The sequence below is a fragment of the Lynx canadensis genome, chromosome B1, assembly GCF_007474595.2.
Source record: "Lynx canadensis isolate LIC74 chromosome B1, mLynCan4.pri.v2, whole genome shotgun sequence".
Lineage (NCBI taxonomy): Eukaryota > Metazoa > Chordata > Mammalia > Carnivora > Felidae > Lynx > Lynx canadensis.
In genome coordinates this window covers 204,533,778-204,561,678 of record NC_044306.2, presented here as the reverse complement: position 1 = coordinate 204,561,678, position 27,901 = coordinate 204,533,778, and the positions used below count along the sequence as shown (strand labels likewise).

The window sequence follows — 27,901 nt, the reverse complement described above, 5'->3', positions numbered from 1 at the left end:
GGAAAGAACTGGAAGCCACAGGGGTGAGGTATAAAAATCTGTATTTATATTACAAAGACAGAATGGTACAGCACAGTCCCTCCCGGTGAACAGGCTGGTGGGTGGCCCAATTCTCTCCAGTGAGGATCTTGTAACACGCTATCCTGGCCAGTGCCAGGCCCCCCGGGAAGCCCCAGACTCTGGCACAGAACCTGCCCTAGATGTGGCCCGGGGTCAGAGTTCTGTGTGCCCAGCTATGGGGAGGGGTCCCCAGGTTAGCTGATCCAGAGAGGCAGGGGGTGGGAGAGTGGGGGAAGCCTGCCTCGCTCAGCAGATGGGGATTGTCTGGGGCAGACAGGAGGGCACGGGTCCTCAGGGCCTTCGTTGGGCACACAGCCCCATCAGCCCAAGAGAGCTGGCTCGGGCCCCGGGCCTCCCAGACCCAAAATGCAAAGGTGGACCCAGAGCTCCAAGGAAGAGAAGCCTTCTTGCAGTCTTCCCAGCCAGCTGGGCCCGCACTGGGCAGTAGTGGCCTGGTGTACAGGGGCCACCTCCCAGTGAGGGTGGGGACCCAAACATGAGCCTGGGACTCCAGGATCCTGGCCACCCAGTGCCACAATGGCCCACAGAGGTGTGGGAGGGCACACGGATAGAGAGTGCAGGCACCCCTGCAACCCCGTTCTGGTCCCATCTGCTTCTATAGACTCAACAGTGCTCAGTTATCCGACGCGGCCTCAGCAGGGCCCCCTCTGGGTCTCTGTGGCCACCAGCAACAGCTAACCTGTGCAAAAGGCCAGAGGGAGGAGAGAATGGATGTGTAACTCCTAGCACCACACCCTGGCCCCGAGGACCACCCCCAACGTGTCTGCTGGTGGCAGGGAGGGGCCTCTGGGAGCACAGGCCCCTAGGTGGCCAGGGAGGTCAACTCCCTGGCCCAGGTAGGAACCACAGCCTGAGAAGCCACAGGCTGAGCCGCCAGAAGGTCAGCTGAGGGAGGGCCACAGTTGGTCACCTGGAGATGACCCTGCTGGCTGGGGTACTGGGGGAGCTGGTACTTTATGAATTCTGCACACAGACCGCCCCAGGGGCCTGGACTTGTGCCCCCCACAGCAGGATCTTCAACTCGCGCACTCCTGCCTCGGAGTGCGCCAGATGCTCACAAGAAGCTCTCTGTGGACGTGCTCGGGCAGACGGGAGCCACCCTAGGCACTCTAGACCCCCAGTGACACTGGAAGGAGACAGGATAGAACAGGTTCCCTCGCAACCACCAGCAAGATGTCTGGACAGTCTCCCCAGTCCCTGCGCTGTCTCCCATGAGCCTGCTCTTCACTCGCCATCCTGAGCCTCTGCAGGACAGGTTCTGTGCCAGAGCCGTTTCCAGGAACCCCCTTCTGCCTCAGTAGGCTACTCACCCTGGCGCGTCTACCAGCGTGACCGAAAATAAACACCAGCTTCCCCCCGCCCCCCCCCCAGTCTGGAAATTGGTTACAACGCACCAGAGAGGGAAGCAGACACTGCGGCGGGGCGGCCCCACAGCACGCCACCCAAATATTGCTGTGTGGACAAGGGCTTCGGGAACAAAAGGCCAGGAGAAGCCTCCTAAGGCCCCGGCCTGGCTACCAGGGTGAAGGGCTGTCCTCATCAGCTGCCTATTTCTGAAATCAGGGGCCCTCACCCCAGGCCAGGGGAGCAGGGACGGTTCAAGCTGGGTACAGCTGAGAACCTATTTCTCTGGTTAGCCGGCTCTTCACCAGGCCCCGGGCACAGCGATACTGGGGTGCTGGGTCACCAGGGGGCCAGGTGACAGAAAGCTGCGCACGATCCCCCCCCCTCCCCACCTGGCCCGGCAGGAAGCCAGCCGAGGCTGCTGGGAGGGGCTGCTGCCGGGGGAGGAAGCTAGGAGGGCACGTGCTGGGCAGGCCAGGGGCGCCCCTTGAGCCACAAGGGAGATGCTGGTGGTGGTGGGCGGGGCGGGGCCAGACACGGGACACAAGGCACACTTGGACGAAGGTGACATACAAGACGAGTCCCTGAGACGCTGGGTCACTCCCACCCCTCAGCAAACAAGGACACAGCAACGGCTAGGAAAATAGAGTACAAAAATCTCGTACAGGAAATTGAGGCGGCACACGCTGATGTCACTTGGCGGGGAGTCTTTAGAGCTTTTTTCTCTTTTAAAAATGTTTCTCTTTTGTTTTTGGGAAAAAGCCTTTTTCCTGGGAGCCCTGTTCTGGGCTGCTGGGCAGTGCAGCAATTTTTTTTTTTTTTTTTTTTTTTTTTTGCTTTTTTTCTTTCAAAGGTAGATGAGAAAGCCTCCTGAGGCCTCAGTGGCTTCAGCCTGCCGTCCCCAGCGCACTCCAGCCCCGGCCAGGAGGAGAAGCCCTCTGCCCAGTGCAAACAGGGCCAGTGAGCCAGGGGGGGGAGGGGGAGCCAGGCACAGGCACAGGCACACCAGAGCTTGCCCAGATGACCCTTGAAGGCCTACCTCCCCATGATGTGTATCCTCTGGGTCCAGTGACGATGTGTGTCTGCGTGTGTGTGTGTGTGTGTGTGTGTATGCGCGTGTGGGTGTGTGTGCCTAGGCATGTGCGTGTGTACATCTGAGGGACCTAACAGAGCAGAAGCTTGGAAGGGGGGGGCCTGGCCTGCCCCCAGGAGCCCAGCGCTTGCTCGACACCTGTGGGGTGCAAAGGCCCCTCTCCGCCCACTTGCCCCAGGGTGCTCACCCGAGTCCCGCCCTTCATGGGTCCCTCCATCCAGGCCTCAGGAGCCTACGTGGACTGACACACAGACGGACAGACGGACGGAGAGCCACGCCTTCCTTCCTTCCTCGGTCCACTCCTTCCTTTCTCCTGGGATCCAGGGTCGGGGTCTGAGCTCCCCGCAGTGGTCATTAAGCCCCTCACACGGTGCCCGCCGGGATTTGCAGCAATGATATTTAATACTTCTGGAATGATTAGGAATCTGAGAACAGACCGTGGGCGGCTACGCTGGGCTCCGGGATGTGGGAGCTGGGCCCCGCCTCCCTGCAGGGGTCCCTGCCCAGCTGGGAGGGGTGGGCAGCACAGTGGGCCCTGACCGGCAGGCGGCGGAGGCGGGCAGCCCAGGCGGCAGCTGGAGCTTCCAGAATGGCACAGCAGCGGGCCCGCGGAGAGGCTTTCGAGGACTGGAGGGCTGGCACGCTTGGCCGGGCAGGCAGGCGGGCCAAGGAGCTGAGGGCGCTGGGCCTACGAGAGGCCGGGGCGGCCAGGCCGCCGGCAGGGGGGCCCGTAGCCCCCGTCGCTGCAGCCGCCCCTCTGCAGGCTGTAGTGGCCCTCCACGTCACTGCTGCTGCCAACACTGTCCAGCTCACCAGGGCCAAACTCCATGCCCTCTACGTCCACTTCTGGGGAGAACAGAGACGGCAGGATCAGAAACCGAGGCGCCGGCCGGGGGCCCCCTTCAGAGTTAGGGCCGATCTCCACCCTTCCTGGAGGACGCAGAGGCTCCGGGGGCGGGGCGTGGGGGAGGGATGGGGCTCCCGGCCTCCGTGCCTCTCCCTCCACATGGCACCACTTCCGCTACCACACTCGGAGCGCTCGGACAGCGCCGGGGACACACAGCGGCCATCGTCCCCACCCAGGGGCCGCTCCCACGCCCCCACCTTGCTCCGAGTCGTCGGTGGAGACGGCGGAGCCTGTGCTGTCTGTGCGCACGCGCTCCAGGCTCTGCACCGACAGCTGCTCCAGGCGCCGCTTTAGGAAGCGGTGTTCCCGCTGCAGCTGCTCCTTGATGCTCAGCGCCCGGCGGTCCTGCTCCTCCAGTTTCTGGGGGCGGGGGGGGGGGGGCGAGGGGAGCTGTGAGCTGCGGGGATGGGGGGACCCGGGGACCATCCCCTACCAGGAACTGGGGTGCAGGGGCGGGTTCTCATCCCGCACACCCCCCCCCAACGGCCAGGGGCCACAGGGTGCCCAGTGCCCGTGGGGCCCAAAGTCCCGATGAGCCCCCTCCTCACCCCTCCAGGCCCGTTCTCTGTGTGTGCTGACTGGCCCCAGACGACCCACAGCCACTAGACACCTTGGCCGAGCCAAGTAACGCGTGGGCCCTGGGCTAGCACCACCTCCTGGAGGACAGCCGCCCTCAGCAGTCTTGCCCCCGCTGTCCCCCATACTCCTGACATCCGCTCACCCCCTGCCTGCCCTCTTCCCTCTCCATACCTTCCCTGCTGGAGCTGTTGCTGCTCTGTGAGGCCCCAGGGCACTGACTCTACCTCTCTCAAAGCTCCAGCCCCCCTGCCTGTGCTGGCCTGGGAGCTTTGAGGATCTCTTGAGGACACTGAGACCCACCCTGGTTTGCCCAAGTGTCCCAAGATCCCCCCCCCCCCCCCAAACCAGCAGGTCTGTCTCGAGGCCTTGGGGGCCTACCCCAGGAGACCAACCCCACCTTCTATCCAGAACCTCTCAACCCCTGGGCTGCCGGCTTCCTATCCTGCCCTTCCTGGCCCCACGTCTCCGTCTAGCTGCTGCCCCTTCACAGCCCAGGGCCCCCGAGGACCACACCTCCCCCAGCCTGGCATGGCTACCTCCTACCCACCCCCCACCTCCCAATAAAACCCAGCACGTGCCCGTGACCACCTCAACCTTCAGCATCCCCCGTGGCCAAGCACCGCCCACCTACCACCAGACACCCCCAGGGGTCCCCGATGTGCACCTGCTAGGCGGCTCCCCTCAGGCCCCCTGGTCACTCCCCCAGGGTGCACGGGACGGGATGGGGTCAGACCAGGGGCAGCAGCGGGGGCACCGTCCTACTTACCTTGATGTGCATCTTGGCACGCTTCAGGAGGCTCAGCGTGGTGTGGCGGGTGCTGTCAGGGCCCAGGGGCACCAGCTGCTTGAGCTGCTCCAGATAGAGCCTGAGCTTGGCTCGTCTGAAAGAGGAGACACAGAACCGTCAGGCCAGAGTGGCACAGCCGACGGGGACAATGGCAATGGCAGCAGAGAGGCCTGGGAGGTCTGAGGGCACAAGAGGCAGCCAGCCAGACTCCTGCACGGACCTGCTGAGGGTCCAGGGCTCCCCTCCCAGCCTGGCTGGCAGCTTCCCCGGAGCAGCCAGGCACCTGCCTTCTGGGTGCCCCAACAGAGGAGGAGAGCCTATGGCCAGGGCCCGCGCAGCCAGCCCACCACGGCCCCCAGGGCCTCAGAAAGCCACCGCCAGGCACCGCCTTCAGAGCCCTGGCTCACCCTGCTGCCACTATCCTCCACAGTGGATCCAGGAGGTCAGGGGACGACCGGGGACAGCAGGGTTAGGGTCCTGGTCAGACTGCTCCCAGAGGTCCAAGGGGGCCCGAGACAAGATTGGCATTCCACCTTGCCAAGTTCAGGGTGGTCTCTGGTCACGTCACCACAGAAACACAAGTCTATTGGGGTCATGGAGGGCTGAGGACCAGACCCTCCACCCCAAATTTGGTTTCCCTTAGAAGAAACAGCTTCATTCCAGATTTCGTCCCTGTGTTCGGGCAGACGAAGGCAGAGTTTCACAAAACTGCACTCCTAAGAGCCAGTGGCACTGTTGACGTAGGGGTCTCAGGTTGGGGGCGGGGGCGGGGCGGTTGGCCTGGATCCACCCTTGCAGAGACACGGCCTTCCTGGCTCATCTCATCCGGGGAGGGCAGGCTGGCAGAGACTAAGGTGACCACGGTGCATCCTAAAGGACGCTGTGGCCACCGCGATGGCCTGGGGCCATTGCCCCATCCACGTGACGGCCCCTCCTCAGTACGTGCAAGGCGCCAGAGCCCCAACACGCTGTCCAGCCGCGATGCTCTGCTGGGGCTCCGCTCTGAAAGGAGGACCCTTGAGGGCGAGGGGTAGGAGTTCTTTGTGAGACAGCCTGTCGCCCGAGTGCCCAATCACCACAGCCAGCACATGCCCCTTCCCTCAAAGTGCCAACCGTGGCCGTCTCTTATTTTCACCTCTATCCCCTATGTGCCACAGCCTTGCTTAGCCTTAGAGAGCCCGGGAGGAGAGTGGGCAGCGATGGCCACTTCTGAGGGGCATCCAAGGCCTGGGGAGAGAGGGGGCAGCTGGGTGCAGGGCAGGACCCCCTCTGTAGAACAGCAACTAACAGCCCCGCCCTGTAGGAGGAAGGCTGGCTGTACACGGACCCCCTGGCCCTACGTCTGCCACCCCTGTCCACACAGCACCCCCACTGAGAGGGCACCTCCCCACCCCACACCCCAGCACCTAGGGTGGGCCAGGTGGGCCTGAGTCAGGAAGAACTTCCAGGACACAGGACTGACGCCGTGCTCTGCCACGAGGCCACACGGGGCCAGGACCTGAGCAGCCCAGGCACCAGGGACCTACGTACGGAGCAGCCCATGCTCTGCCTGGAGGCTGGAGGACCTTCAGAGATAAGCGCCCGCCTCCATGCAGACACAGGGCTAGGGAAGGGGGCATGCATGACCCCCTGGAGTCCGGGAACCTCCGCTCCCTCACCTCCAAGTGGGTGGAGCATCCCCTCTGCCCTGCTGAAAACGGGGCCAGGAACACAGGGGCAGGCTGCACACCACACTCTGTGCTCAAGGAGGGGTCGGCAATGAGAGCGTCACCCTCTCCCCCGGGGGCCCTCCTGTCCTGCCGTCCGTGCTAAGTTCACAAGTGGGGTCCCCTTGTCCACCTACTCTAGAGCAAATGTCAATTCTTACAATCTGCTGCTTAATTACGTAAGCAGCACGTGATCTTTGTGCAAAATCAGAAACTGCCGATCAGCAGAAAAGTAGCCCAGATTCCACCACCCAGAGACAACCATACCATCCTCTCAGTGTGCTCTACATTCCTGCGTCACAAACGCTCAGTGACAACATCAGCGTACGGAACCACGTGTGTGACAGGTCACCCAGCATTGTTTAAAAAAATAAAACAGCAGACGCACACAAGAGACTCAACAGGACACAATGAAGAGCAGGAGGCATGCGTCTCCAGGTGATGCGGTTGGCAACGTTTATTTCTTTGGCTTTACGGTTTGTGTCTTTTAGTTATTTGTTTTTATATTTTCCAAGTTTTCTACGCTAAAAAAAAAAACCAAAAAACACCACATATTACTTTTACAATCAGAAAGAGACATTTGTACAAGAAAGAAAAAAACACAGCCGAAAGACGAACAACAGTGGAAAAGTATCTGTGATACACATAAAAGACAAATGGTTAGTATCCGTGACATTTTGAGCTCATACACATCAAAAACAAAGAGAGGAGTATCTTAATGTGGAAAACGGGCAAAGGACGCAAACAGGCAAGTTGCAGAGCACAGACTGCTAAGCTAGCACAAAACCGAGTCGGTCTCCCAGCACTCTAGGAACTGAGGACCAAGCAGGGCGGGCGGGCGGGCGGGCGTCTGGGCCAGACTGGAAAGGACCGGCCGGCTCTCAGGCGGCGCACGGGCCCGTCTGCGCTTTGTTCAGGGAGAGCGAACAGGGACGACAGCGCTGAGGGCCGCCGCGGCGACCCAAACCCTTGACCAGCACCTGCACTTGTAGGATCCGGGTCCCACCGGACTGCCCCCCACGGATGCAAAGGTGCACGTTTACCGACACTCGCTGTGGCCCGGCCTGCGTCAACCAGAGGGCCGCCCCTAACAGTGCAGGCAGCACGCGTGCCCGTGCGGGCGCTGGGACCAGGAGGCGGAGAGGAACGCACGACACAGGTGGACACTCACGTGGTGTCCGGTGAAAGGTCAGGTTAGAAAGAGCAGATGACAAGGTCCCATTCTTATCCAAGTTAGTATCCGTGCGGAGGAGGAGGGAGCAGGTGCGGCCTCCCAGCCGCCTGGGATGGCTGACTCTGAGGGGGGAGCCGGGAGGCCCACGGGCGTCAGCGAGGAACGAACGTGGACGGACTGCTTTAGAAATCCCAAAGCAGAGGCTTCTCAAGAGACAAGGAGAGCCCGCTGGACCACAGCCGTGCAACGTTTACCACTGGACAGCGCGCCCACCCAGCTCCAGAGGAGCGCTGGGCCAGGAGGGCAGCCTCGGCGGGGTGGGAACCAGCGCCGGCTGTGGGGCCCGGGGAAGGAACCCCATGCCCCACCCCTGCGGGGAGCGGGCTGCCCCATGACCTCTCTGCAGCTGGAAGGGGTGCCGGGGCCCTGCAGCCCGCCTCTGGGGCTGCCACAGCGCCGCAGGCCCTCTGCCAGTGCCCCGTGGCTGTCCCCGGCATTCCTGGGAGCTTTGAAAATTCACCACTTCCTGAAGGAACCCTGTGTGGATTCTGGGGCCAGAACCCGCCTCTGGGAATCACTGCAGTCTGTTAAGAGCAGCTCTGTCTCTGGCAGCCGGCCACGGCCTGGCTCTTGACCCAGGCCTTGCCCGCTTCCCACCACAAGACCCTGCTCCTCAGAGGAAGACCCAGGGCTCCCATGCCGCATCCCCCGGCACCCGAGGGGCAGGGGCCCAGCTCCACAGGGCCACGCTCCGGGCCACCCCGGGCCCGGCAGTCCGAGAAGAGGCAGCACGGAGAGGCACCAAACTGTGGCTCCCTCAGCAGGTGTGACGAGAAGCAAGGGTGCCCCATTCTCCCCTCATGTGCTCCCGCACCTTCCAGTTGTGGGGTTTCTAGAGACGGTGAGCCACTGTGTCAGGCAGACGTGGCATGGCAGCCCCTGCAGGGGGCCCCCCACCCCTCCACACACAAAACCTAAATCCTGGAGCTGAGCTGGTGCGGGGGGGGGGGGGGTGGGGGGGGTCATCCTGCCAAGAAACATCTGACTTCCACGACCCCCAGGCCTGGGGTCAGGAGCAGAGCACTAGAGCAGCGTTCCACAAGAGAAGAAGGGACGACGGGGAAGGAACGGGCAGGGCGGGCCTCAGCTTGACCGGGCTGGCTCGGAGAACACGCCGGGGGATGCCCCACAGGCCCGACGCAGGCACGCCTCCAGGGAGGGCAACGTGCGGAGCCGGTGACCCAGCCAGCTGCTCCGTTCCTGCCCGTGGCCAGCGGCCAGGAGCATCCAGCACCGGCACAGGCACAGCTGTGACCCGGGGCCTGACCAGGTCCCAAGCTCCAAGACTGTGGGCCCCTCATGGCCAGCCAGGAGCACACGCCCCGCATCGGGATGGGGGAGTGTACACGGACCTCAGGCCACCTGTCTGTCCTGCTCCGGTGTCTGGAAAGAGCCCCCCGAGGCCCAGCCTAGGGGCACGCTTTGGGAGAAGGTGACTGAGGCCAAGGCCAAGGGGCAGCTGTAGGGGTCAAGGCTAGCAACGTGTCCCCCTCCATAGGCAGCCATGCCCTTGCCACCCATACTCCCTTCGTGTCATCCCCTCTGTCTGAACTGAGGGGCTGTTTTTCCAGACACCACCCCCAGGAAGCCTTTTCTAGAGCGTCCCCACATGCCTGTCCAGGCTCCTGGGTCCCAGTGAGGCTGGCCATGTCTTCCAGCCTGGGAGGAACCCCAGGGCCCCCCCACCTGCCCCACCTCCACGGTCTCTTGGGAACCCCTCAATCACACAGGACCAGTCCAGGAAGTACGGTTCCTCCAAAGAACACAGCGTCCTGTCCCCACCCAGCGCCCACCCAGCCGAGGGCTGGATCCCAGGGGAGAGGAAGCTGGCGCTGCTGTGGGCGTCCCCGGAGGGGGAGGGGGAGGGGGGCACAGAAAACTGGCTATGCTCCAAGCTTTCCCAGGGCAGGCTGGAGTTTTTACCTTGCACACCCCCACTACCGCCCAATACGGACCCAAGAAGGAAGGAAAGAACTGGCCCACTTCACAGATGGGAGCGAGGGTCAGGAAGAAGCTACCACAAGGCATCCCAGGACCCACCCACAGCTGCACCACCCTGCTAAGGCCAGCTGCAAGGCCACCTGTCGGCAGGGCCTAGCCTGCCTGGGTCTCGTCCCTTCGTCAGAGAAGGTGCAGGGTCGTGGAGCCCCCGAGGGCACGACAAGGCCTGTAGCACCCAGGCTAGGGGCACCTGGGAGGGCTCTGGGGCCGACCTGGGCCGGCCCTACTGCCCCTTCCCCACTTCTCACCCCAAGCCCTCCCACTCCTCGGAGAACCCAGAGCAGACCGGGCCCTGCAGCTGGCAGGTGGGTGTCCCGGGATCCAGCCTGGGCCCGGAGCTTTCCCTCAGGCCCACATGGCCAGAGCCCGGCTGCCCTTCCCACTGCCCCCAGATAAGACCAGTGGGAGCTCCTTGGAAGGCACACCCCACAGTGCAAGGGACCCTAAACTAAGGAACCCCAGACTGAGAGGGCTGAACCCTCCTGGCTGGAGACCAGTGTCCTGAGAGCTCAAAAGCTGCTCCCAAAGGCAGCAAATGCCCCGAATTAGATGGATCTTCTCCTCCAGGGAGCTGGCCCTGACTGCCACATAGCACAGGGGGCCCGTCCCTAGCCGCTCACCCCCACCTGAGCTCTCATGAGCAGGGCACAGGCCCCGGTCTCTGCCTGCTGGCACGGCAGTGCCTGAGACCGGAGCCTGACTCCTCCTTCAAGACTGACCCTTCCCAAGCAAGGGCACGGCCTGGCAGTGCAGGTGGCCACACCCAGGGCACAGCAGGTGGATGCGAGTGCGGCCACAGCATCCCTTCAGCAGGAGGATAGGTAGGACACGTCAGGTGGCCAACGTGGGGCCTGGGGGGCAGGGACAGGGGATCACTTACCTGTGCTTTTCTAGTTCATTGTGTGAGGACCTGTTTAGAGAGACAGAAAGACAGAGCTCACTCTGCTGACCACCAAAGCACAAGAATGACAGCTCTACTCAGGGACTCAGGAACCTGCAAGATGGTGGCAGGGAGGGTGTGGGTCCCAGGACGGCTCGGGATGGGGAGTGCTGGGCAGGTGAGCACTGCTGACCAAAGGCTGGGGGAACCTCGCACTGAGTGACAAGGACAGGAGACACAGAAGTGCAGTCATGTCCAGGGGTGTCCAGGACTGCCTGACTTACTTAGTGAGACATGTGGGGACTCTTGCCAGCAGGAAGGTCCAGGACCCCTTCCAGAAGGTTCTAGGACTGACCCACCCTGTGTTCCCAAGGTCTACCAGGCACTAAGCCACCAGCCTTCTCCACCCCACACTCCCGGAGGCCAGCAGTGTCTCTGGAGCCACAGGGACCCAGCTGCAGGTGAGCACAGAGGCCAGGACTTCAGGACGCAGGGTGGTGCTGTCCTGACAACCCCAGCCATACATAGCAACATCCTCACCGTGTTGGGCTCTCCCACCTGCAAGATCACAGCTCACACCAGCGGGGACATCGGGGGACAGAGCAGACCCAGCCCAAGAGCCCTCAGCCCAGGGCTCTGATACCTGGATGCTTCCTGGCCCAGTGGGCAGGAGGGACACTGAGGCTGGCCCTTCTGCTTCCCTCTGGGGCCACGGTCTTGGCCTCCCTGGGAACGGTGGCCCCATCTGCTGCTCAAGCCTTGCCCATCTGGCCCATTCAGACAGGGGTACAGAGTCCTGAGCACTCCAGTGGGCAGTGCCACCACATCTGCCCTGCAGAGCAGCAACGCAGCAGGGCCAATCTCCCCGTTCTAGATCATTCTCCCAGTCCAGGCGGGGACCCCCACGGACAGCCAGGACTCCGAGGCCTGCCAGGCTCCCTCCCATGTGAGCAGAGGGCTCCGGCCACCTCGGGGCACACCCAGATTGGATGCCGTGTCCCCCACCCCTCACTCCTTCCTGGAGCTTCTGCTGACCTCTGCCTGCCCGCCCTCACTCTCCCGCTCCAGGAACTCTGGATTAGGTGTCTCCCGTCCCCACCCCACGAGCCGGAGCGCCTGCCCAGCCTTCGTGCCTCTGCTATCCACCATGGTTCATGGCCCCATCAGAGCCAACTGGGGCCTCCCCTCTGCAGCTTGAGGAGAGCCTCCAGACCTGGGTTCTGGGGGGCTCAAGGGCCTGCTGGTCACAAGGGTTGGGCAAGGAGCTTTGGAACCCCTGTCAGGGCTGGCCAGGACCAGGAGGGAGCAGAGCTGTCAGGCTCCTCGAGGCCTGAACAACAGCCCGCCAGCGTGGGTCTGCCCACGTGTGAAGGATATAAGGGTCAGGGAGTGTCCTTCAGTGTAGAGCAACCGGCCTGGCCACCCCCTCACAGTCTGGGCTGGACCCCATCCTGGAGAGAGAGGAACACTCCTTGGCTAGCCGGGAGTAGGGAGAGAGGCCCAGAGCCCCGCCTGGGACTCCTCCCAGACACCTGTGCTAGCCTCCTGGGGGGTTTGTAACATGGGTCCAGGAATGCCCTGTCTTACGCATGCTTCGTACTGGGGCTAGGGGTGGGGGTGGACCCACGGCTGGAGCTTTACTAAGCACATTCCTGGCATCACCGGTTCACACCCCACATCAACGCCTCCAGGTAGATACTCCTCTACCCATGTCCTTGTAAGACCTGAGCCCCAGCAGGCTGGCTCTAGGCCTCTCTTGCTGAACCATTGTTCCCAAGAGCCCTTCCTGGAGCTCTGGCAATTGTGAGGCCTCCCCACACATGTCACCCTCCTGCCCCACTATTCACGCCTCACCCCGGTCCCAGCCGTGCCCATCCTTTTCCCTCATCTTGGTGGGACACAGAAGCCTTGCAGGCTGGGACTGCCCTGCCAAGTCAGGGTCCCGAACCCTCTGGGCCCTGCTCTGCCTTAGGCCCTGGTCTGGGTTGGCTGAGGCCCAGCTGGGCCAGGACAGCCTGGAGGGACCATCACTGTGAGCCGTAGGGGCCTGAGACACTGGGAGCGGCAGGCTCTGCCCAGAGGAGCAGCAGGGAGGTGCAACGCAGCCCAGTAGACCTCTCATTCCCTTCCCAGTGAGCTCAAGATCTCCATCCTGCAGAATGTAGAAGGCCAGGACCCCACTGCAGAACGGGAGTCCCAGAGACGGGACAGGGGGCCAGGCAAGTAATTCAACTGGTCTATGCCTCAGTTTCCTCAGCCTTAAAATGGGGATAAAAATAACACCTCCTTCCCGGGTTGGGTGAATATTAGCACCTACGTGAACCACTCCGTGCATAAGGGGCCCTCTTCAGAGAATCTTAGAGAGAATTCTGGTGATCGCTTTTGGGTACCCCATGGGAGTCCAAGGTCACGTCACGGAGTTCTCCAGGGGTGCCATGGCACTGGGGGCAATGAGAGCCAACAGCACGGGCCTGGCTAGCTCCCTGAGGAGGCCTGAGGCAGTGGTGCTCCCCCCCCTTCCTTCACGTATCCCTTCCCAAACTGCCCTCAGCAGGGGACCAGGGGCTGGGACTCAGAGGCTCGTCCAGCCAGGGCAGATGGAGACTCCACCGATTCCTTGCCAGGCCCGGGGCGCCAGGACGTCACAGGAGATGGGTCCCTGTGCCAGCCTTTCTGTTTCCCAAGAAGAGGCAGGCCACAGGAATGAGCCGCACCCTCTGCCAAGGGGCCCCGAAGCCCCCTGCAAGAGCAGCTCCCAGCGTGGTGACATGGTCCAGAGCCAAAGTGGGCCCCCAGACAGTGCCAGGTGTGCTGTGGTCCTCATGGCAGCGGGGAGAGGGGAACCCCGTGGGAGCCCTAGCTCAGGGTCCCCATGCCCCTGCAGGGATGTGTACCCCGGCTTTGCGTTCCACAGCCTGGGAACGAGGCCAGGGGAGGGGGTGGGGATCGCTGGCACCCGGAGGGCTGCTGCACGGCGGCCCGCACCTCTTCCAGCTCCCCTTAAAAAAGGCCTCCTGTCCCAAAGAAAGGAACCCTACACTTGTCGCTGCACTTTCACTTGTGTCAGGAGAGGGGCAGGAGCGGTGGGACGGGTGGCGGCCCAGGCAAGGCCTCCGGGCGCCCTCTTTGTCCAGGCCCCTGGGGGTAGGGGTCCTCAGCCCAGCCGCAGGAGAGGTGCGGCCCACCCACCCGCGGCAAGCAGAGGTCAGGGCGAGCGGTCCCACGCTGCTCTGCACCGAGCCTCAGTTTCCCTGGACTCACGGGGGCACCGGCCAGCGCCCAATGACAACTTTTTTCCTGCCCGGAAAAGTCCAGAACAACTTGGGAGCGGGGAGCGGCTGCGGGAGGAGACCCCGAGCGGCTGGCGCTGTACGCGTGGCACTGTTTACGCGAGAGGCCGAGGAGGCGCGGCCCGCGGGAAGATGGCGACGGCGCGGGCGGGGCCGGCCGGGCGGGGCCGCGGCCGCGGCCCCGGCGCGCCTCCTCCTCCAGGCTGGCCGCCGGGGCGCGCGGCCGCGGCCGGGCTGCGGACCGGGGGTCGGGGCCGCGGGAGGGCGCTCGGGGGGGGGGGGGCGACCCCGGGCGCCGGGCCGGGCGGGGGGCGGCCGCGCGGGGGCTGGGGGGGCGGTACCTGTTGTTCGGGGCCTTGCGCACCAGGCCGGCCGCCTTTGTCTTCTTCCTGGCGAAGTCGCCGTCGAAGGGCAGCACCGAGGCGTAGCCGTGCTCGGCCTCTGCGGACAGACGGCGCGGTCAGCGGGCCCCCGCCCCGGCCCCGGCCCCGCCGCCGCCGCCCGCCCGCCCGCGGCCCGACGCACAAAGGGGCGCGGGCGCTACCTCGGTCCCTGCGCTCCAGGTACTCGGCCGCCTCCAGCAGGATCAGCAGGGAATTTAGCTCCATCCTCCTGCCCGCCCGCGCGCTCCGGGACGGCGGCGGCCGCTGCCCGGCCCTCTCCGGCCGGCTCCGCTAGCCGCCCGCCCCGCGCGCCCGGCGGCCCCACTTCCCCGACTCCCGCGGACTCCCAGCGCGCTCGGCCGCCACCCTCCGCCTCGGGCCCTCAAATTGACACATAAGGCGAGCGGCGGCCGACGCAGCCAATGGGGGCCGGCGCTCCGGGTCCGGGGGCGGGCGCTAGGCCGGGCCGGGGCCAATGGGAGCTGGCCGAACGCCTCGGGCCGGGCCGAGAATGTTGACAGATGCGAAGCTCGGTTCCGATAGGCCCGCCGCGGTAGTAACAATTTAGAAGCCCAAGCTTAGCAACAGCACGTGGTGGCCCGGCCCCCGCGCTCGCTGACTGGCGGCCGGCGTGCATGATAAGTAGGCGCCGTGCGCCGATTGGCCCAGAACGGTCTATGTAAAATAGGGACCGCGGACCAATGGCCGGCTGCGGGGCGCGCGGCCAATGAGGGCGCCGCGGCCGGACGCGTTGCCGGGAGGAAGCGGAGCGCGGTGGCACCGCAAGCCACCGGACCGGCGCCCCTGGACTGGTCAGGGTGCGGGAGGTGTCGCGTGCGCCTGGCCTGTCCGCCGGGTCTGCACGTCGTGTGCAGGAACCTGTCGCCCTGGAACAGCCACAGCACTGGCTCCGCGGGAGCACGGGACCTCGTGCTCTCTTCGGGGGTGTCTTATGGGCTGCAAAGCGACACAGAGTGACCCCAGGAAAGACCGGAGCTTGGAGGAGGGACGTAGAGGGTCAGAGCCCAAGAGTCAGATCTTGAGCCACATCTCAACGGGCAGAGACCCAGAGAGGGAGGGCCCCTCAGAGCTGCCCAGTGGACCCCAGGCCTGAAGGAAGGGGCAGAGATCTGCTGCCACGGTCCCGAGGGTTTCCCAAGAGTGGAGGGCTGCGTGCTCGTGTCTGGTCCGAAGAGTGGAGACATTCCAAGACTTTCCAAGGAAGCGCTTTCTAGGGAAGAGAGTTGCCCTCCTTGGGAGAGGAGCGAGCCCCTCATCAAACTCCTTGCACTTGGGTGGCCCTAGTGGCCCCTGACCCTAAACTGATTCCGTAGGAGCAGGGACTGGCAGCCTGGAGGCATCCCCAGACTGGCCTCAGTTCCCTTTGGTCTTCCTTCTCACTGGTTGTTGAGACTCGTGGCCTGGCAACTCCTGAGGAGGGGCCCAGCAGGCTGGAGAGTGTGGGGATAAGGTGGCTGGACCCCTGCCCTGACCCTGCCCAAACCTCTAAAGGGGGCATTGCTACTGCCAACGAAACAGAACAAAAACTATAAAAATCTCTACTTTCCATCCTAGGATCTATTGGATGTTTTATACACCATTTCCTTGTGCATTTCTGAATTCCCGATTTATGGTTAAGGGATCCTGAGGTTTAGGGACTGCCTGGTGTCTCCTGGAAATCCCAGTAGCATTGATATTGGTGCTCCCACAAATGTGACCCAGGCCTGGTGACACAGGAGCAGGAAGACCAAGCCACCTCCTGACCTAACGCTATTTGCTGGGGGTGGGAGCCCAGCTGTGTGATCTGAGAAATGGGGTTAGGGGTGTGTTGTCCTCCCTACAAGACCCCAGCAGAGCTCAGCAGGACCCAGCCAGGCACTCGGAACCTGCCATTAGACAGCCCTGCGTGGGCTGTCTTGATGTTAACCCCAGCCTTTCCTGCTCATGCCCCACAATTACCCCAGAACCAGGGCACAGCCCCTAAGAGCTGTGCAGGATAAAGGAGAGTGCCCAACTCTGGGGAGGGGCAGATGCATTCAGAGTTGGGGGGCCTAGGAGGTAGAACCCCAGGCTTACCACCTGGTGGCTGGTATTTTGCAGAGTCCCTTCATCCCTGCTATGTGCTGGCCCCAGTCCTAAAGCCGGCACCTTGCCTAGGGTGAGTGCTCCTGCTGGATGCCCACCCTACTAACTGCCGTGGGGCACGAGGGCTGCTCTGTTCCACGGCCGGCTGGGCAAAGGGCCAGGTGTGACTGTGGGAACCATGTGCATACGGCATCCCGGTCTGAGAGGAGAGGGGTGGCCCCACCTTGCCGCTGAGCTGTTTCAGGGACCCCTCTCCTAGCAACACCCAGGACCAGGCACTTCCCAGTGGCTCCACACTGCCTGTGATGGTGGGTGGCACCTCAGTGCACATAGGGTGGGGGAGTGAGGGGAGAAGTGGCCCATGAACTAGGGGCAGGAGGGCTAGGACCTGGCATGGGCAGAGGTATCACAATCCAGGCCTAGGGGCCAACCAGCTCACACGCCCTCTGCTCCAGATCTGCAGGCCCCAAGGGCAGGAGAGATCCAGAATGTCTGTGCGCCCATCTTTGCCCAGGTCGGGTGCAGGATCCAGCCCTGAGCTACCCTGAGCGCACAGCAGAACGCACAGCCTTGCCTGCGTGTTTAAGTCTTGGGTGTGACATTAACTTTGAGTGACTGCTCAGTGCTGGAATCTGCCCCTCTCCCAAGTCTCAGAGGCAGGAGAGGCTCTAGAGTTTTGTTGACTCCTGCAAGGAGACCCCAGACTCTGCCCTGAGAATGTGGGGTGGGGGGGGGGGGAGGATGCTGCAGGCTAGGAAGGTTGCCTGGAGGAGGCGGCTTTGGCTCGGCCTCTGAGGAGATTAGTGCCTCCAGGACACTGGGTCATGGGGGTGGCACGGGGCAGGCGCCTTGGGTCCTGCCCACCTTCCCCCAGCTCCCACTGCGGAGTCCAGGGAACAGAAAGAGCCAGGAACGGCTGAGAAGCCGCCCCCCTCCATGGTGCAATCAGCACCCCCCAGCCCCAACCCCGGTGGTTTGAGATGTCCAGCTCTAAGTAGGACGCCTGTTTCCCCATCCCAGACCTAGCTGGGATGTGGTTTGCCTTGCTTGCAGTCCCTGCTGAGCTGGGACCCTCCCTGGCCCCTCCTCACCCCCGCAGGCAGCAATGCGGTCGCCCCCCTGCCCTGGCAGCCCAACCTCACTGGGAGCGCAGGTGGTGGGATGGGTCGCCCTCTGGTGGCCACCGGGGTCTGCAGCAGGGACCCCGGAGGGGGCGCAGTCCTGGGCCCCAGAAGGGGAGCACACCTCCAACCCTACTCCTCCCATTTGGCCTCCTGGGATTATATTGTTCATCACCTTCCCCAGCAGCCGGAACACCAAGGCCACACAGCTGGTGCGGGGGGCTGCCCGCCTGCATGTCCGGGGGAGGAGGGCCAGGCCTGAGGGCAGGCTGGCTGTCCCTGGGCACGTTGCGGGGACGGATGAGCCACAGTGGGGGCAAGCAGCAGGGCACCTCCAGAGGCCAGGGGTGGGTGTAGGGGTGGGAGGTGGGAGCACTGGATGAGCTGAGCCCACTGTGGGAGGGGCAGGACCAGGTGGGGTGCATCCCTCGTCCCCACCCCCGTGCCACCTCCCAGAGTGAGTACAGAGAGCTTTGGGTGCTCCACCCCGGGCCGTCCATCCTCTGCCTTGGTGGCCTGCAGGCTGCAGGCCCTGAGTACCTGTGGGGCCCAGCCAGACCTAGGACCCCCACCTGTTACCAGAAGCATGGGGTGGAGGCGTTGGGGCACACGGAAGGCCTTCTCCCCAGGGCCTGTGCATGGCCAGAGAGGGGGGATGGGCAAGCAGACCCAGGTGCACCAGCTCCCCAGCCTTCCCTGATGGCACACAGGGGTGTGCCGTGGGCGTTCAGATGCCGGTGGAGCCCTGTCTCCACACCTGCCTCAGAAGGGGCTCTCCAGGCAGAGCCAGCTGGGACTGTCACGGCACCCTCTGCTTCCGCCTCTCGTGTGACCCTCCTAAAAGCTAAGAGCGTCCGCCAACTTCTGTAAGCCTCGGTTTCTCCATCTATGACACCGGGATCCTGCCCCCTCGGGGGATTGTCAAGGGGAGTAGAGGGGACAGCGCTCGGAAAACGGTAACAGGAAGGACATGATGATGGTGACACAGGGGAACTGGGGGGCTCAGGAAGGCTAGCCTGCTCCAGGCCCAAGCCCGCTTGCAAGGGCTGCCTCCCAATCTGGAGCTCGTGTCTCTCTCTCTCTACCTGTCCCTGTCCCCAAGGTCTCCCAGTCTTGAGCCCCTACTGTGGGTGGGCAGCAGACTATTCCTTCTAGAACCTTCCTGAGTGGGAAACTCGGTGTTGGACTAATCCACTTCCCATCCCCAGGTCTTGGCTCTGCCCTTGGGGTGTGGATAGCTCTGTCGAAGGGTAGGGTGACCCCACGTCCCCGGTTTGGCACGGAAAGTCTCATGACTCAGGACTCTCATTCCTGAACAAACGGTACAAGTAGTCACTCTTACTGGAGGCTCCCATGGCCCCAGAACCTTCCTCCAGGGCAGCTCAGGGTAGGGATGCACAAGGGCAGGCCAAATCTGGCTTGGCGGGCTTCCTGACTCCAGGCCACACCCAGAGCTCTCCCTGTCTCCCTGGGACCCAGGCCTCTCCCTCAGAAGCGCAGCTCTGTCTGTGCCAAGGGTGGGCAGACCCTCTTTCCTGGGTCTCCATGCCTCCCAGCCTGACCTGGTGGATAAGGAGGGCCACCATGTTTTAGTCTGGAAGGTGACAACTGTGGGCCTGTTGAGGAGAGGAAGAGGGACCCTGCGGTGTCTCCTCAAAGCAGCTTCTCCTGTGAGGGGCTGACCTCCTGGTCTGACAGCAGGGGCTGTCTTCCTTCCCCGGGCAGCTGACCTTCCAGAAGCCTCCACTGTCCAGCCATTGGAGCTGCAGCCACCCACAGGGGTGGGAGGGGCTCTGTCCAGGGCAGGAGGATGAGGCCCAGACTTGGGCAGCCAGAGACACCAGGTCCCCCTGCAAATCCCTTCTCTTCTACTCCTGAAGGACTCAGGAGTGCCCCTAGGGAGTCCCCCAATTCTAAACTCTTTCACCTCTCAGGAAGAAAGTGGGCCTGGTGGCCACCAATTGGGTGGTTTCTCACAACCATCCCTCCATTCTCTGGGGTCCCAGTGTCCACCTCCAAGGGACTAGACACCCAAGTGATCAGCCTCCAAGAGCAGAGGAAGGCCCCATTGCCATGGCAACCCCAGGGTGCAGCCTACTCACCTGCATTCTCTCCAGGGCACTCCAGAAGGCAGCCCCCGGGTGGGTGGGTGGTCCTGACCAGGACCAGGTGGGGAGGGCTCCAAGGGGGAGTGTCCAAGAGTACCCACCCGCCAACACACACACAGGCCAGGATTCTGAGCTGAAGACCATGAGAAAAGGGGCTGGGCAAGTGGGCAGGCAGTAGAGACCCTGGAACCCTCGTAGGGCATGGGATGGGGCTTTCGGGGGGGCGGGCTGGCTACCGCTCTCCTACGGGCTCATGGGAACCCCTCAATTTCCCTAAGAGCGCAGAAGCCCGGAGCTTTCTAGGGAAGAATGCAAGAACACCGCTTCCCAGACGCAGAAAAAGAAGTCCACGTTCACACCAGAAACAAGTGTCTGCAATCCTTAAATAGATTTATGGAAATGGCTTCGAATTACAGCATTTAGAAAATAAAAATAATCTCAATACATAATATTCCCTCCATTATATACTCCCCCTCCCCCAGAAGCCATTTCTGTGCATGTGTACCCACTGTTCAGCAGTAGTTGGATTTTCTTATAAAAGAAGCAGTAGTTAGCGTCTCTCTAAAAATAAAGCTGCAATCCTCACTGCAATGTGAAGCCTGAGATTTAAGCCTGAGGTGTCCGTGCTGGGGCCCCCTGGCGGCCTCCGCCTGGGTGCCGGGCCACTCTGGGGTCTGAGGAGGTGGGCCAGGGTCCCTGGGGGGAGGGGGTCAGAGGGAAGGGGGCAGTGGCAGCAGGTGGGTGACATCTGGTGGTCCTCGGACCCGGGGGCCCTGGCCTAAGAACCTGGGGAACTGGGTCTCAGTGCTGTGCAGACAGCTGCCTGGCCCCCCATCTCGTCAGCAGCCGGGCACACACCGGCAGGGGCACGCCTGCGGCCCAGAGGACCTGGCCGTGTGTCTGAATCTCCCCCTCCGAGAATACACAAGATGCCTGCTGTCTGGCCAAGGGAGGGGCAGCGCTGGAGAATGAGATGGCAGCTGCGGGCTCGGGGCAGGGACAGAGAATGGGCAGCGCATGGGAAAGCCCTGTGGGGACGCCGAGGCCTGCCCTTCTCCTGGACCTGTCCACCATCAGCCCAGGTGCAGTCCCACTCGGCTGGTCAAGAGCCGGCTCTGAGTAGGCCTTCTAGTGTGGCTGAGCAGCTCAGCAGGCCAGGGGCCGGGGGCAGAGGGCAGGGGACAGGGGCCGGGGGGCAGAGGGCAGGGGCAGGGGGCAGGTGGGAGGAAAGCCCACCCCTGCCCAGGCAGCCACCTGGCAGCCCTGGGTATCCCCACTGCCTGAAGCTGACCTCCCGTTGGCCCCTGCAGCTGGCCGGGGGTCCCCACAGGTGGGGAGTCCAGGGTAGGAGGGACGGAGGAGCTGGACGTGCTGGAAGCCTGGGCGGCCCGCAGCCTCCTGCAGTGGTGGCGGCCGCTCAATGAAATGCAGTGGAGACCCTCCTGCAGCCAGCAGCACCGCCCCCGGGAGTCCTCTGGGGCCCTGGCAGGCTTGGGGAGTGCCGGCGCCCTGTCAGATGCCCGCCTTGTCGCTGTAGAAGGGTGTGACGTGGAACATGTAGCAGTGCGTGCACACGCGCACGGGCTTCACCTGCCCGTAGCGGGGCAGCGGGGCCGAGTGCGAGGAGCAGCGGGAGCAGAAGATCTGGAAGTTGAGGGGCGGGCAGGGGACCCAGTGAGCCAGGGTGCCAAACGAGCCACCGCCACCCTCCCCCCCATGCCGTGCCTCATCCCTCCCGACCTCGGCGGTTCCCACATCCCCCCTCCTCCAGCATGCAGGGCACCACAGGCGGGGCTCTGTGGGCAGGGAGGGGACCTTCGGAAAAGCCTGGGGTGGGTCATGGCCTCGGGAGGCCAGGCTCACGAGGAGGGTCCCAGCCCTACTCCAAGGCTGCTGCAGGCCTCCTGTTCAGACCCTCCTTCCCTCCACGTCCCCAGCTCTGAAGCGGCTGGGGGCTGGGCACCACACCATCGGGACCCAGTGGGCAGAGTGCCTGGAGTCCACACACAGTGCCAAGTCAAAGCGGGGCCCAGGGCTCAGGGACAGGGACCCCAAAGGCCTTACCAGTGCCCCGGGGTGTCGGTCCTGACTCCCAGATCCTGCGGACGGGCCCCGGGGATGCCCCTGGCCACAGTCTCTGGGTCTGCGGGCACAACCTCTGGCCACCGTGCCCCTCTTACCTTCCCGCAGCTTCGGCAGTGGTGCTTCCGGCGGATAACAGTGAAGGGTGCTTTGCATGCCGTGCAGAAGCCGCAAGCCTCATCGGGGACCCACTCTGGTGGATCTGGGACGAGAAGGGGGGTACGCGTCAGCCAGAGGGGGCCGCGAAGCGGTGACAGTGGCAGCCGGTGGGCTGGGGTGGGAGGCCGACCCCGGCGGGTGGGTGTACCGGTGCCTTCCGCTGGATGGGCCCCAGCAGCTCCGGCTCTCCTCCCCTCCCATCCTCCCCTGGACTCCAGGTGCTGGTTACGGTCTCGGGAAACTGCTGGCATCCCATGGACAGGACCTTTGCAGCTGTTGTCAGTGCCTGTCTGCCAGGCCACCTGGATTCGGGACGTGGGCAGGGAGTGTTCACCCGGATGACCCTCTCCTGAGCCTCTCTCTGTCAGCACCCAGCCTGGCAGGGCCCTCGGGCAGAGGTGGCAGCTGAGAAGTGAAGAAATCAGCCACCAGCTCGGCACACTCTGTGGGGATCCCCGGGGGCCCCAGCCTTGCCCACCCCTAGCTCCACAGCAGTTATGGGGTCCTCGTGGTCCTGGAAACCCAGGCAGATGTCCGGCCGGCCCCTCCCTGATACAGGTGCAGGCCAGGCTGGGGCCTGGGCCCCCCTTCCAGGTGGGTGTGGGACCCATCCTGTCTCACTTCTAGAGGTGCTTGGAAGCCTCTATGGAGGTTTGCTCTGGGATTCAGAGACTCATCAGTGCAGGGGAGGAGAGAGCTCCCACACAGCAAGACAGGCACTTTCCTCCCATTCAGGCCCCAAGGCCAGAGCCAATAGCCGGGCGGGGTGGGGGAGAACATCTGGCATCCATCCCTCAGACCACAGTGTGCTCAGAGGTGGTCTGTCCAGACTCACACGACCCCCAGTGCTCAGGTGGACACTGGCCTGCACCCCTGGCCCCAACCTCAGCACCTCCAAACGGAACTCGGCAAGGCTGCTGTCCAAGAAGGGCCTGGGGTCTCCTGGCCTCCCTCCTGGCCTGGAGGGTCTGCCCCTCCTCCTGCCTGCACAGACCCAAAACTGCCTCCCGCCCACCTCTCCCACCTTCCCTCTGGGCCCCGTGAGCTCACCTCAGTGCAGGGAGGTCATTTCTCCCACTTGCCACCCCTCCCCTGTGTAAAAATCCCAGGCTGACCCCAGGGAAATCCCAGGTGGCAATGTTAGCCCCTAAGGGCCATGCTAGGCCACAGACACCAGCTCAGACAGAAAAGGCCAAACCCTCTCCTGTGAGGACCGTGAGGGTCCGGGGGACTTCCTGGAACCGCTCCTCTGACCAGCATCCAGGCCCTGTCAGCAGGTGCCACTTCCAGGAGCAAGGCTGGGTCAGCAGTCGGCAGGGAGGGTGCGGCTCCCGCCTGTGCACTGGGCAAGCCGGACCTCACAGCTTTTCACTTCCGCTCCTCCTGAGCAGAGGGGCTCCGAGTTCCTGCTACAGGTGCTTTGTACCATCGTGTATGGTTTTCCAGAAAGAGTCGGGAGATTGTGCCTGCTCCGGACACCCCATCCCCGCAGCCCCCTCTGGACACCCGCATCCCCATCACCCCCAGAGCACTGGAGCGCCAGGGAGGCCCTGAGACGGACACAGGCAGGGCCAGCCCAGCTGGCCAGGCACACCAGGAGTGCCGTGGCCTCTGGCCCATCATGGGGTGAACTTTCAACTCCTTCTCAGCTCCACGCACATCCGACACCTGGTTGGGCCTATCTGCCACCATCCATCTCAGCACCTTTCCCAGGTCCCCAGCCCCTCCCCACAGACACGATGCCAGGGCCCCAACCTACCCTGGATGCTCCCTCCCTGACTGGGACACCAGCAGGCCTGGCCTCCAGGCTAACAGGGTAGCAGGGGCTCGGGGCTCCCACATAAGCAGAGAGTGCAGCCGGCAGCCTCCTGTGGAGAGGGTGCCAGAAGCTGCCATTGAGGCCCTTCCTGTGGGGCAGGTGAACGCAGGTGGGGACAGGTGTGTGCCTGTGCCGAGCCCAGCCGCCTCCAGCCAGGGGCCCGTGTGCCCACCCTGGGGGCCGAAGAGGGGATGCCAGAGTGGGAAGTTGCCTCCCCAGGGGCAGCTACGTGCCCAGAGGGCCTCTGGGGAGGGACCCCCAGTTGGAGAAGCGGTGCCTTCATGGATTCCATATCCAGGGCAGAAAGGGGGACAGTCCAGACAGGGCCTTTGCTCCCTGCCCAGCACGCAGCACCGTGGGCGCTGGCCCAGACTCCACACGTACCTTCCAAGTCCCCATCTCGGGTCTTGGCTGCCAGTTCAGAGGATGACAGGGTCTCTTGGCACAGGGCACAATCCTCTAAGGCTGCACTCCGCAGGCTCTGGGTGACTGGAAGAGAAGGGAGGGGTGGGGTGGGCACAGAAACACCCGTTCCTGGTAGCCCCACCTCTGCATCACTGGCAGGGGTCCCCCAAACCCAGCTGCGGTCCCACGGCCGTGGGGTCACCACAGCCCCAGCAGGCCGGGTGCTGACCCCGGCAGGGGCCTTCAGTGCCCAGAGGCATGCGGCCTCCCTGGGGGCCCCCAGCCCCAGAGCCCCTGCACGGTCTGTGCAGAAAGGTCTCCCTGGGCTGTGATCCCTAAGCCCACCATCCTTGCTTGCAGAAGCGGTCCATGTCACCTGCCTTTTCTGAACCGTGATGTCTCAGGAGGCAATCCCGCCCAGGAACCCCCGGCAAATGGGGGCAGCGCAGCCTGGCACGGTGCTACCAGGAGTCAGAGCTTGGTGGACACACAGAACTAACTCTGCTCCTGCTCCCCACTAGCAAGGAGGGGCTCTGGTGGGCTGGGGCGGGCTGCCCTGTGTGCCCAAATGCCCTGTGATGAGGGGCAGCTGGCCCAGAACAGGTATCTCGGCCCAGCACGGGGGAGAGGGGGTAAGCCAAGGGTCAGGCTCTCTCCCCACCCCAGGCACGTGACAATATGAGAACGTGTGTGTGTGTGTGTGTGTGTGCGCGCGCGCGCACAAGTATGCATGTGGGTGTGAGGGCATGTGTCTACACCCGTGATGTGTTGAGCATGTGTAAGTATGTGAGGCAGGTCCCAGGTGGCCACAGGATATGAACAGCCACTTTCCCCAGGGAGAGATGGGGCCTATGTCCCCTCCTTGACTCTGGGCTGGCCTCGGACTGCTTTGGCAGCCAGAATTTGCTAGAAGTGACTCTGCCACATCTGGGTCTTGTCTTTAGGAGGAAGGGCACTGTCCCTCCCAGCCTGTTAGCCCCAAGAAGTTGGGTGACCTCGCAGGAGCATACGCAGAGGGAGAGTGGGAGGTTCTGCGGGCACAGGCCGGTGCGTGTGAGGTTGTAAGCCAGCTGCAAAGCCAGCGGTGGGGACACTGCCCCAGGCAGGTGGCCTCTCGGGCACTTCTGGGGCCTGTGATGTGTGCCCCTTGGTCCCCTAGCGGAGAGCCTGGCAGTGCTGGGTGCTTCTTGTTTGGAATGTGGCAGGTTGTGCAGAAGCTGGGTGGCCCTACAGGGTGAGGAGATGCTGATCCCCGGGGTGGGGACACGCCCTGAGCGGGACTCACCCTTCTTTAGCTTTTCCTTGTCGTCTGCTTCTGGTTTGGTGGCCATGACCTCAAAAAGGGTCTTGAGAATACTTCTCAGATCGCTGGCATAGTTGGTCTGCAGCTGGTCAGCCACACCTGGGAGGGGAGGAGGGCCGTCAGGCTCCGGGGACTCCAGCCGCTGGCTGTGTCCTCAGGTTGGTGGGGGCAGGAAGAGGCCACCAGCCCCTGGGAGCTGGCTTTGTTGGCAGGCGTGAAAGCTCAGGAGTCCAGGGGAGGCCGGTGGAGGGGTGCCTACACGGCCAGCCCCCCGCTGGCCCCCGCTCACTCTCACTCCCACGGTTTATCCTTGGGGTCGCAGCCACTACTCCTGAGTGGTCCTAGCCTCTCACTGACAGGCGACCCCAGGGCCCTGAACCGTGCCCACTGCCCACAGCAGCGCCTTCACCGACACAGCCACGTGTGTGTCCGGTCGTGCCCTCTTCCCCTGGCAGACGCTGCTGCCCCAAGTCCCCCTGACTGCAGGGCCCCTTCGGGGCGTGTGGCTGGGAGCCAAGGTGGGCCCTGCCCTCTGCCGGACTCCCTGCCATTCCCTGCTTCCCCCATTCTCACCGCAGAGCCCTCCCCCTCCCTGAGTGAGGCTCCCCCTCCCTGCGTGGGGGGGTCCCCCTCCCTGAGGGAGGGCCATTTCTCAGCGAGAATCGGGGCCCGTTAGCTCCTTCCGCGCAGACACCGCTGCTACTTATGGGGAAAGCCTCGGGCGTCCGGCCAGAACGGGAAGCCCAGTGACCCGCCCCAGGGACTGCAGTCAGCGCTTCCGGAGGATTCTTTGTGCACCGCGACGGTACTGAGCGCCTGCCAGACTCCATATCCCTAAACCTCGACCAAAGCTGTGTGGCAGCTGTGTGAAGCCAAGCTCAGGGTCACCGGGGTCCTCCTGGTCCCACCTGGCCTGGCTTGGCAGTGCCTGGGGGGCCCCGGGGCAGTATGGGACACCCCCCATCGTGACCGGGATTCTGCAGGGATCCCGCCCACCCCCCCCCCCCACCCCCCGCCCCAGGCCCCAGGCTGCAGTCCTGCCAAGCAGGCCGGGAGGAGCGGGTAGCGCGGGCTGCGGGGGAAGCCCCGTCAGCAAGCACCCCTAAACCGGGAGGGTGGGGGTGGGAAGGGCACGCAGGAGGCCGGGGAGGGGGCCTTCAGTGCATACTTTTATACTGTTGAATCACATGGATGTGTTAGTAATTTTAACACACGAACCAAAGAGCAGCATTAAAAAGACACCTTTTGGCTCACGGCCCTCTGAATTCCCCGGGGAGACAAAACAGGCGTCTCCCTCCTGTTCCCCCACTCGGGGGAAACAAAACTAGGCAGGATGAACGCCACAATCGGAACCACGAACTGAACAGACCTTCGCTGTGTGGGTGGCCAAGGCCCCCACGGGAGCCGGATGGGTTCCCCAGTCACAGATGGGGGCCCTAGTGAGGAATTAAGCCTTCTTCCCTCCTGGGCTTGGGGATGATGAAATGGCACTGTGGGGGGATCCCCAGATGGCAGGGAGGGGATGCTCCCGTGGCCCGGCACAACCTGCATCCTGCCCAGCAGGGCCCCCTGCGGCCCACCCTCAGCCCTGCCCCGCCCACACTCGAGGCCCCGCCCAACCTGCAGCCCACCCTCTGCCAGGCCCTCCCCACCCTGAGGCCCCACCCACTCCCAACAAGGCCTGTCCCCACCCTGCAGCCCACCGTCAGCTAGGCCCCGCCCACCCCCTGAGGCCCCGCCCCACGCGGGCCCAGCCGGCACCTGAAATGCAGACAAACAGGCGGTGGATCAGGTCGTGGCTGCCGTGGAACCTGGACCGGATCTTCTCTCTTGTGGCCAAGGGGACCGTCTCCAGCCCGGCCTTGTCTGAGGAACCTGAACCGGCCGTGGGGCCACTGCACAGAGAAGGAGATACAGGGTGTGGGGGGCACGGGCACCGCCAGGGGCTCCTGGAGCCTGAAAGCCAGGAGCGAGAACCAAACTCTTTTTGCCCTGGAGGCTCCCACTGCACCACAGCCGAGCTGCCGGGAGGTACTGGTAGCTTCAGAGTGTCATCAAGGTCACAGGCACCACCTAACAAGCCAGCTGGCACAGCAGGGCTCCTGGCCTGGCCCTGCCCTGTCTGCTGTCCTCACTTTGCTGTAGCCACTCTCAACTCCTTTCTCTCTGCTGGTGTAGACCACCTGGTGTGGACTCACATGCTCAGGCCCCCCCCTCCTTCTCCCTCCGACTGACATCATCTACTGACTTCCTCCTAGAACTCGCCCACCTACACCCTGCGCAAACGGGACTAATTTGGATAAAGGGTCTTTGCAGCTGAGATCAAGGTACAGACCCGGAGAGGAGAAAGTCATCTTGGATTATCGGGTGGCCCTAACCCCGTGACAAGTGTCCTTATGAGAGGAGGCGCAGACAGACAGGGCCTCGCAGCTGTGAAGGATGAATTTCTGCTGTTTTAACTCCCTGCGTGTGGGGCTTTGTTACGAACACAGGGTTCTGCCCCCACCATGCACGTCCCTGCTCCTCCCCACGGG

At 63.6% G+C, this 27,901-nt stretch overlaps 2 protein-coding genes across 3 annotated transcripts in view; both read right to left on the bottom strand.

Moving 5' to 3' along the window:
- Window positions 1-24: 24 nt before the first annotated feature.
- MXD4 (MAX dimerization protein 4) lies at window positions 25-14,593 on the bottom strand. Of its 2 annotated transcripts, XM_030314359.1 has the most exons (6): window positions 14,447-14,590; window positions 14,244-14,343; window positions 10,613-10,642; window positions 4,771-4,885; window positions 3,623-3,785; window positions 25-3,364 (listed from the first exon to the last, which is right to left on the bottom strand). In XM_030314359.1, the coding sequence occupies exons 1-6, from the start codon at window positions 14,508-14,510 to the stop codon at window positions 3,207-3,209; spliced, it is 630 nt and encodes a 209-aa protein (XP_030170219.1). In that variant the 5' UTR covers window positions 14,511-14,590; the 3' UTR covers window positions 25-3,206. The 2 variants fall into 2 exon arrangements, with proteins under 2 accessions (XP_030170219.1, XP_030170220.1); XM_030314360.1 differs by lacking the exon at window positions 10,613-10,642 and having other exon boundaries at window positions 14,447-14,593.
- Window positions 14,594-19,965: 5,372 nt separating this feature from the next.
- The window catches only part of ZFYVE28 (zinc finger FYVE-type containing 28), a 118,125-nt gene continuing 110,189 nt past the window's right edge, over window positions 19,966-27,901 (bottom strand). The window contains exons 9-13 of the mRNA XM_030314357.1: window positions 27,129-27,262; window positions 25,350-25,466; window positions 24,044-24,148; window positions 21,780-21,883; window positions 19,966-21,243 (exon numbers count right to left, since the gene is read on the bottom strand). Coding sequence (XP_030170217.1) covers window positions 21,112-21,243; window positions 21,780-21,883; window positions 24,044-24,148; window positions 25,350-25,466; window positions 27,129-27,262 — 592 coding nt within the window. The 3' untranslated portion in view covers window positions 19,966-21,111. The remainder of the gene's footprint in view (window positions 21,244-21,779; window positions 21,884-24,043; window positions 24,149-25,349; window positions 25,467-27,128; window positions 27,263-27,901) is intronic.

What these genes read in the sequence shown, in the direction of transcription:
- MXD4 (XM_030314359.1), bottom strand. Translation starts at nt 14,510, where the DNA reads ATGGAGCTAAATTCCCTGCTGATCCTGCTGGAGGCGGCCGAGTACCTG. An exon ending in AATGAACTAGAAAAGCACAG is followed by an intron (nt 4,886 to 10,612) that starts GTAAGTGATCCC and finishes CTCCTCTTTCAG; the next exon opens with ACGAGCCAAGCTCAGGCTCT. An exon ending in CACCGACGACTCGGAGCAAG is followed by an intron (nt 3,365 to 3,622) that starts GTGGGGGCGTGG and finishes TGTTCTCCCCAG; the next exon opens with AAGTGGACGTAGAGGGCATG.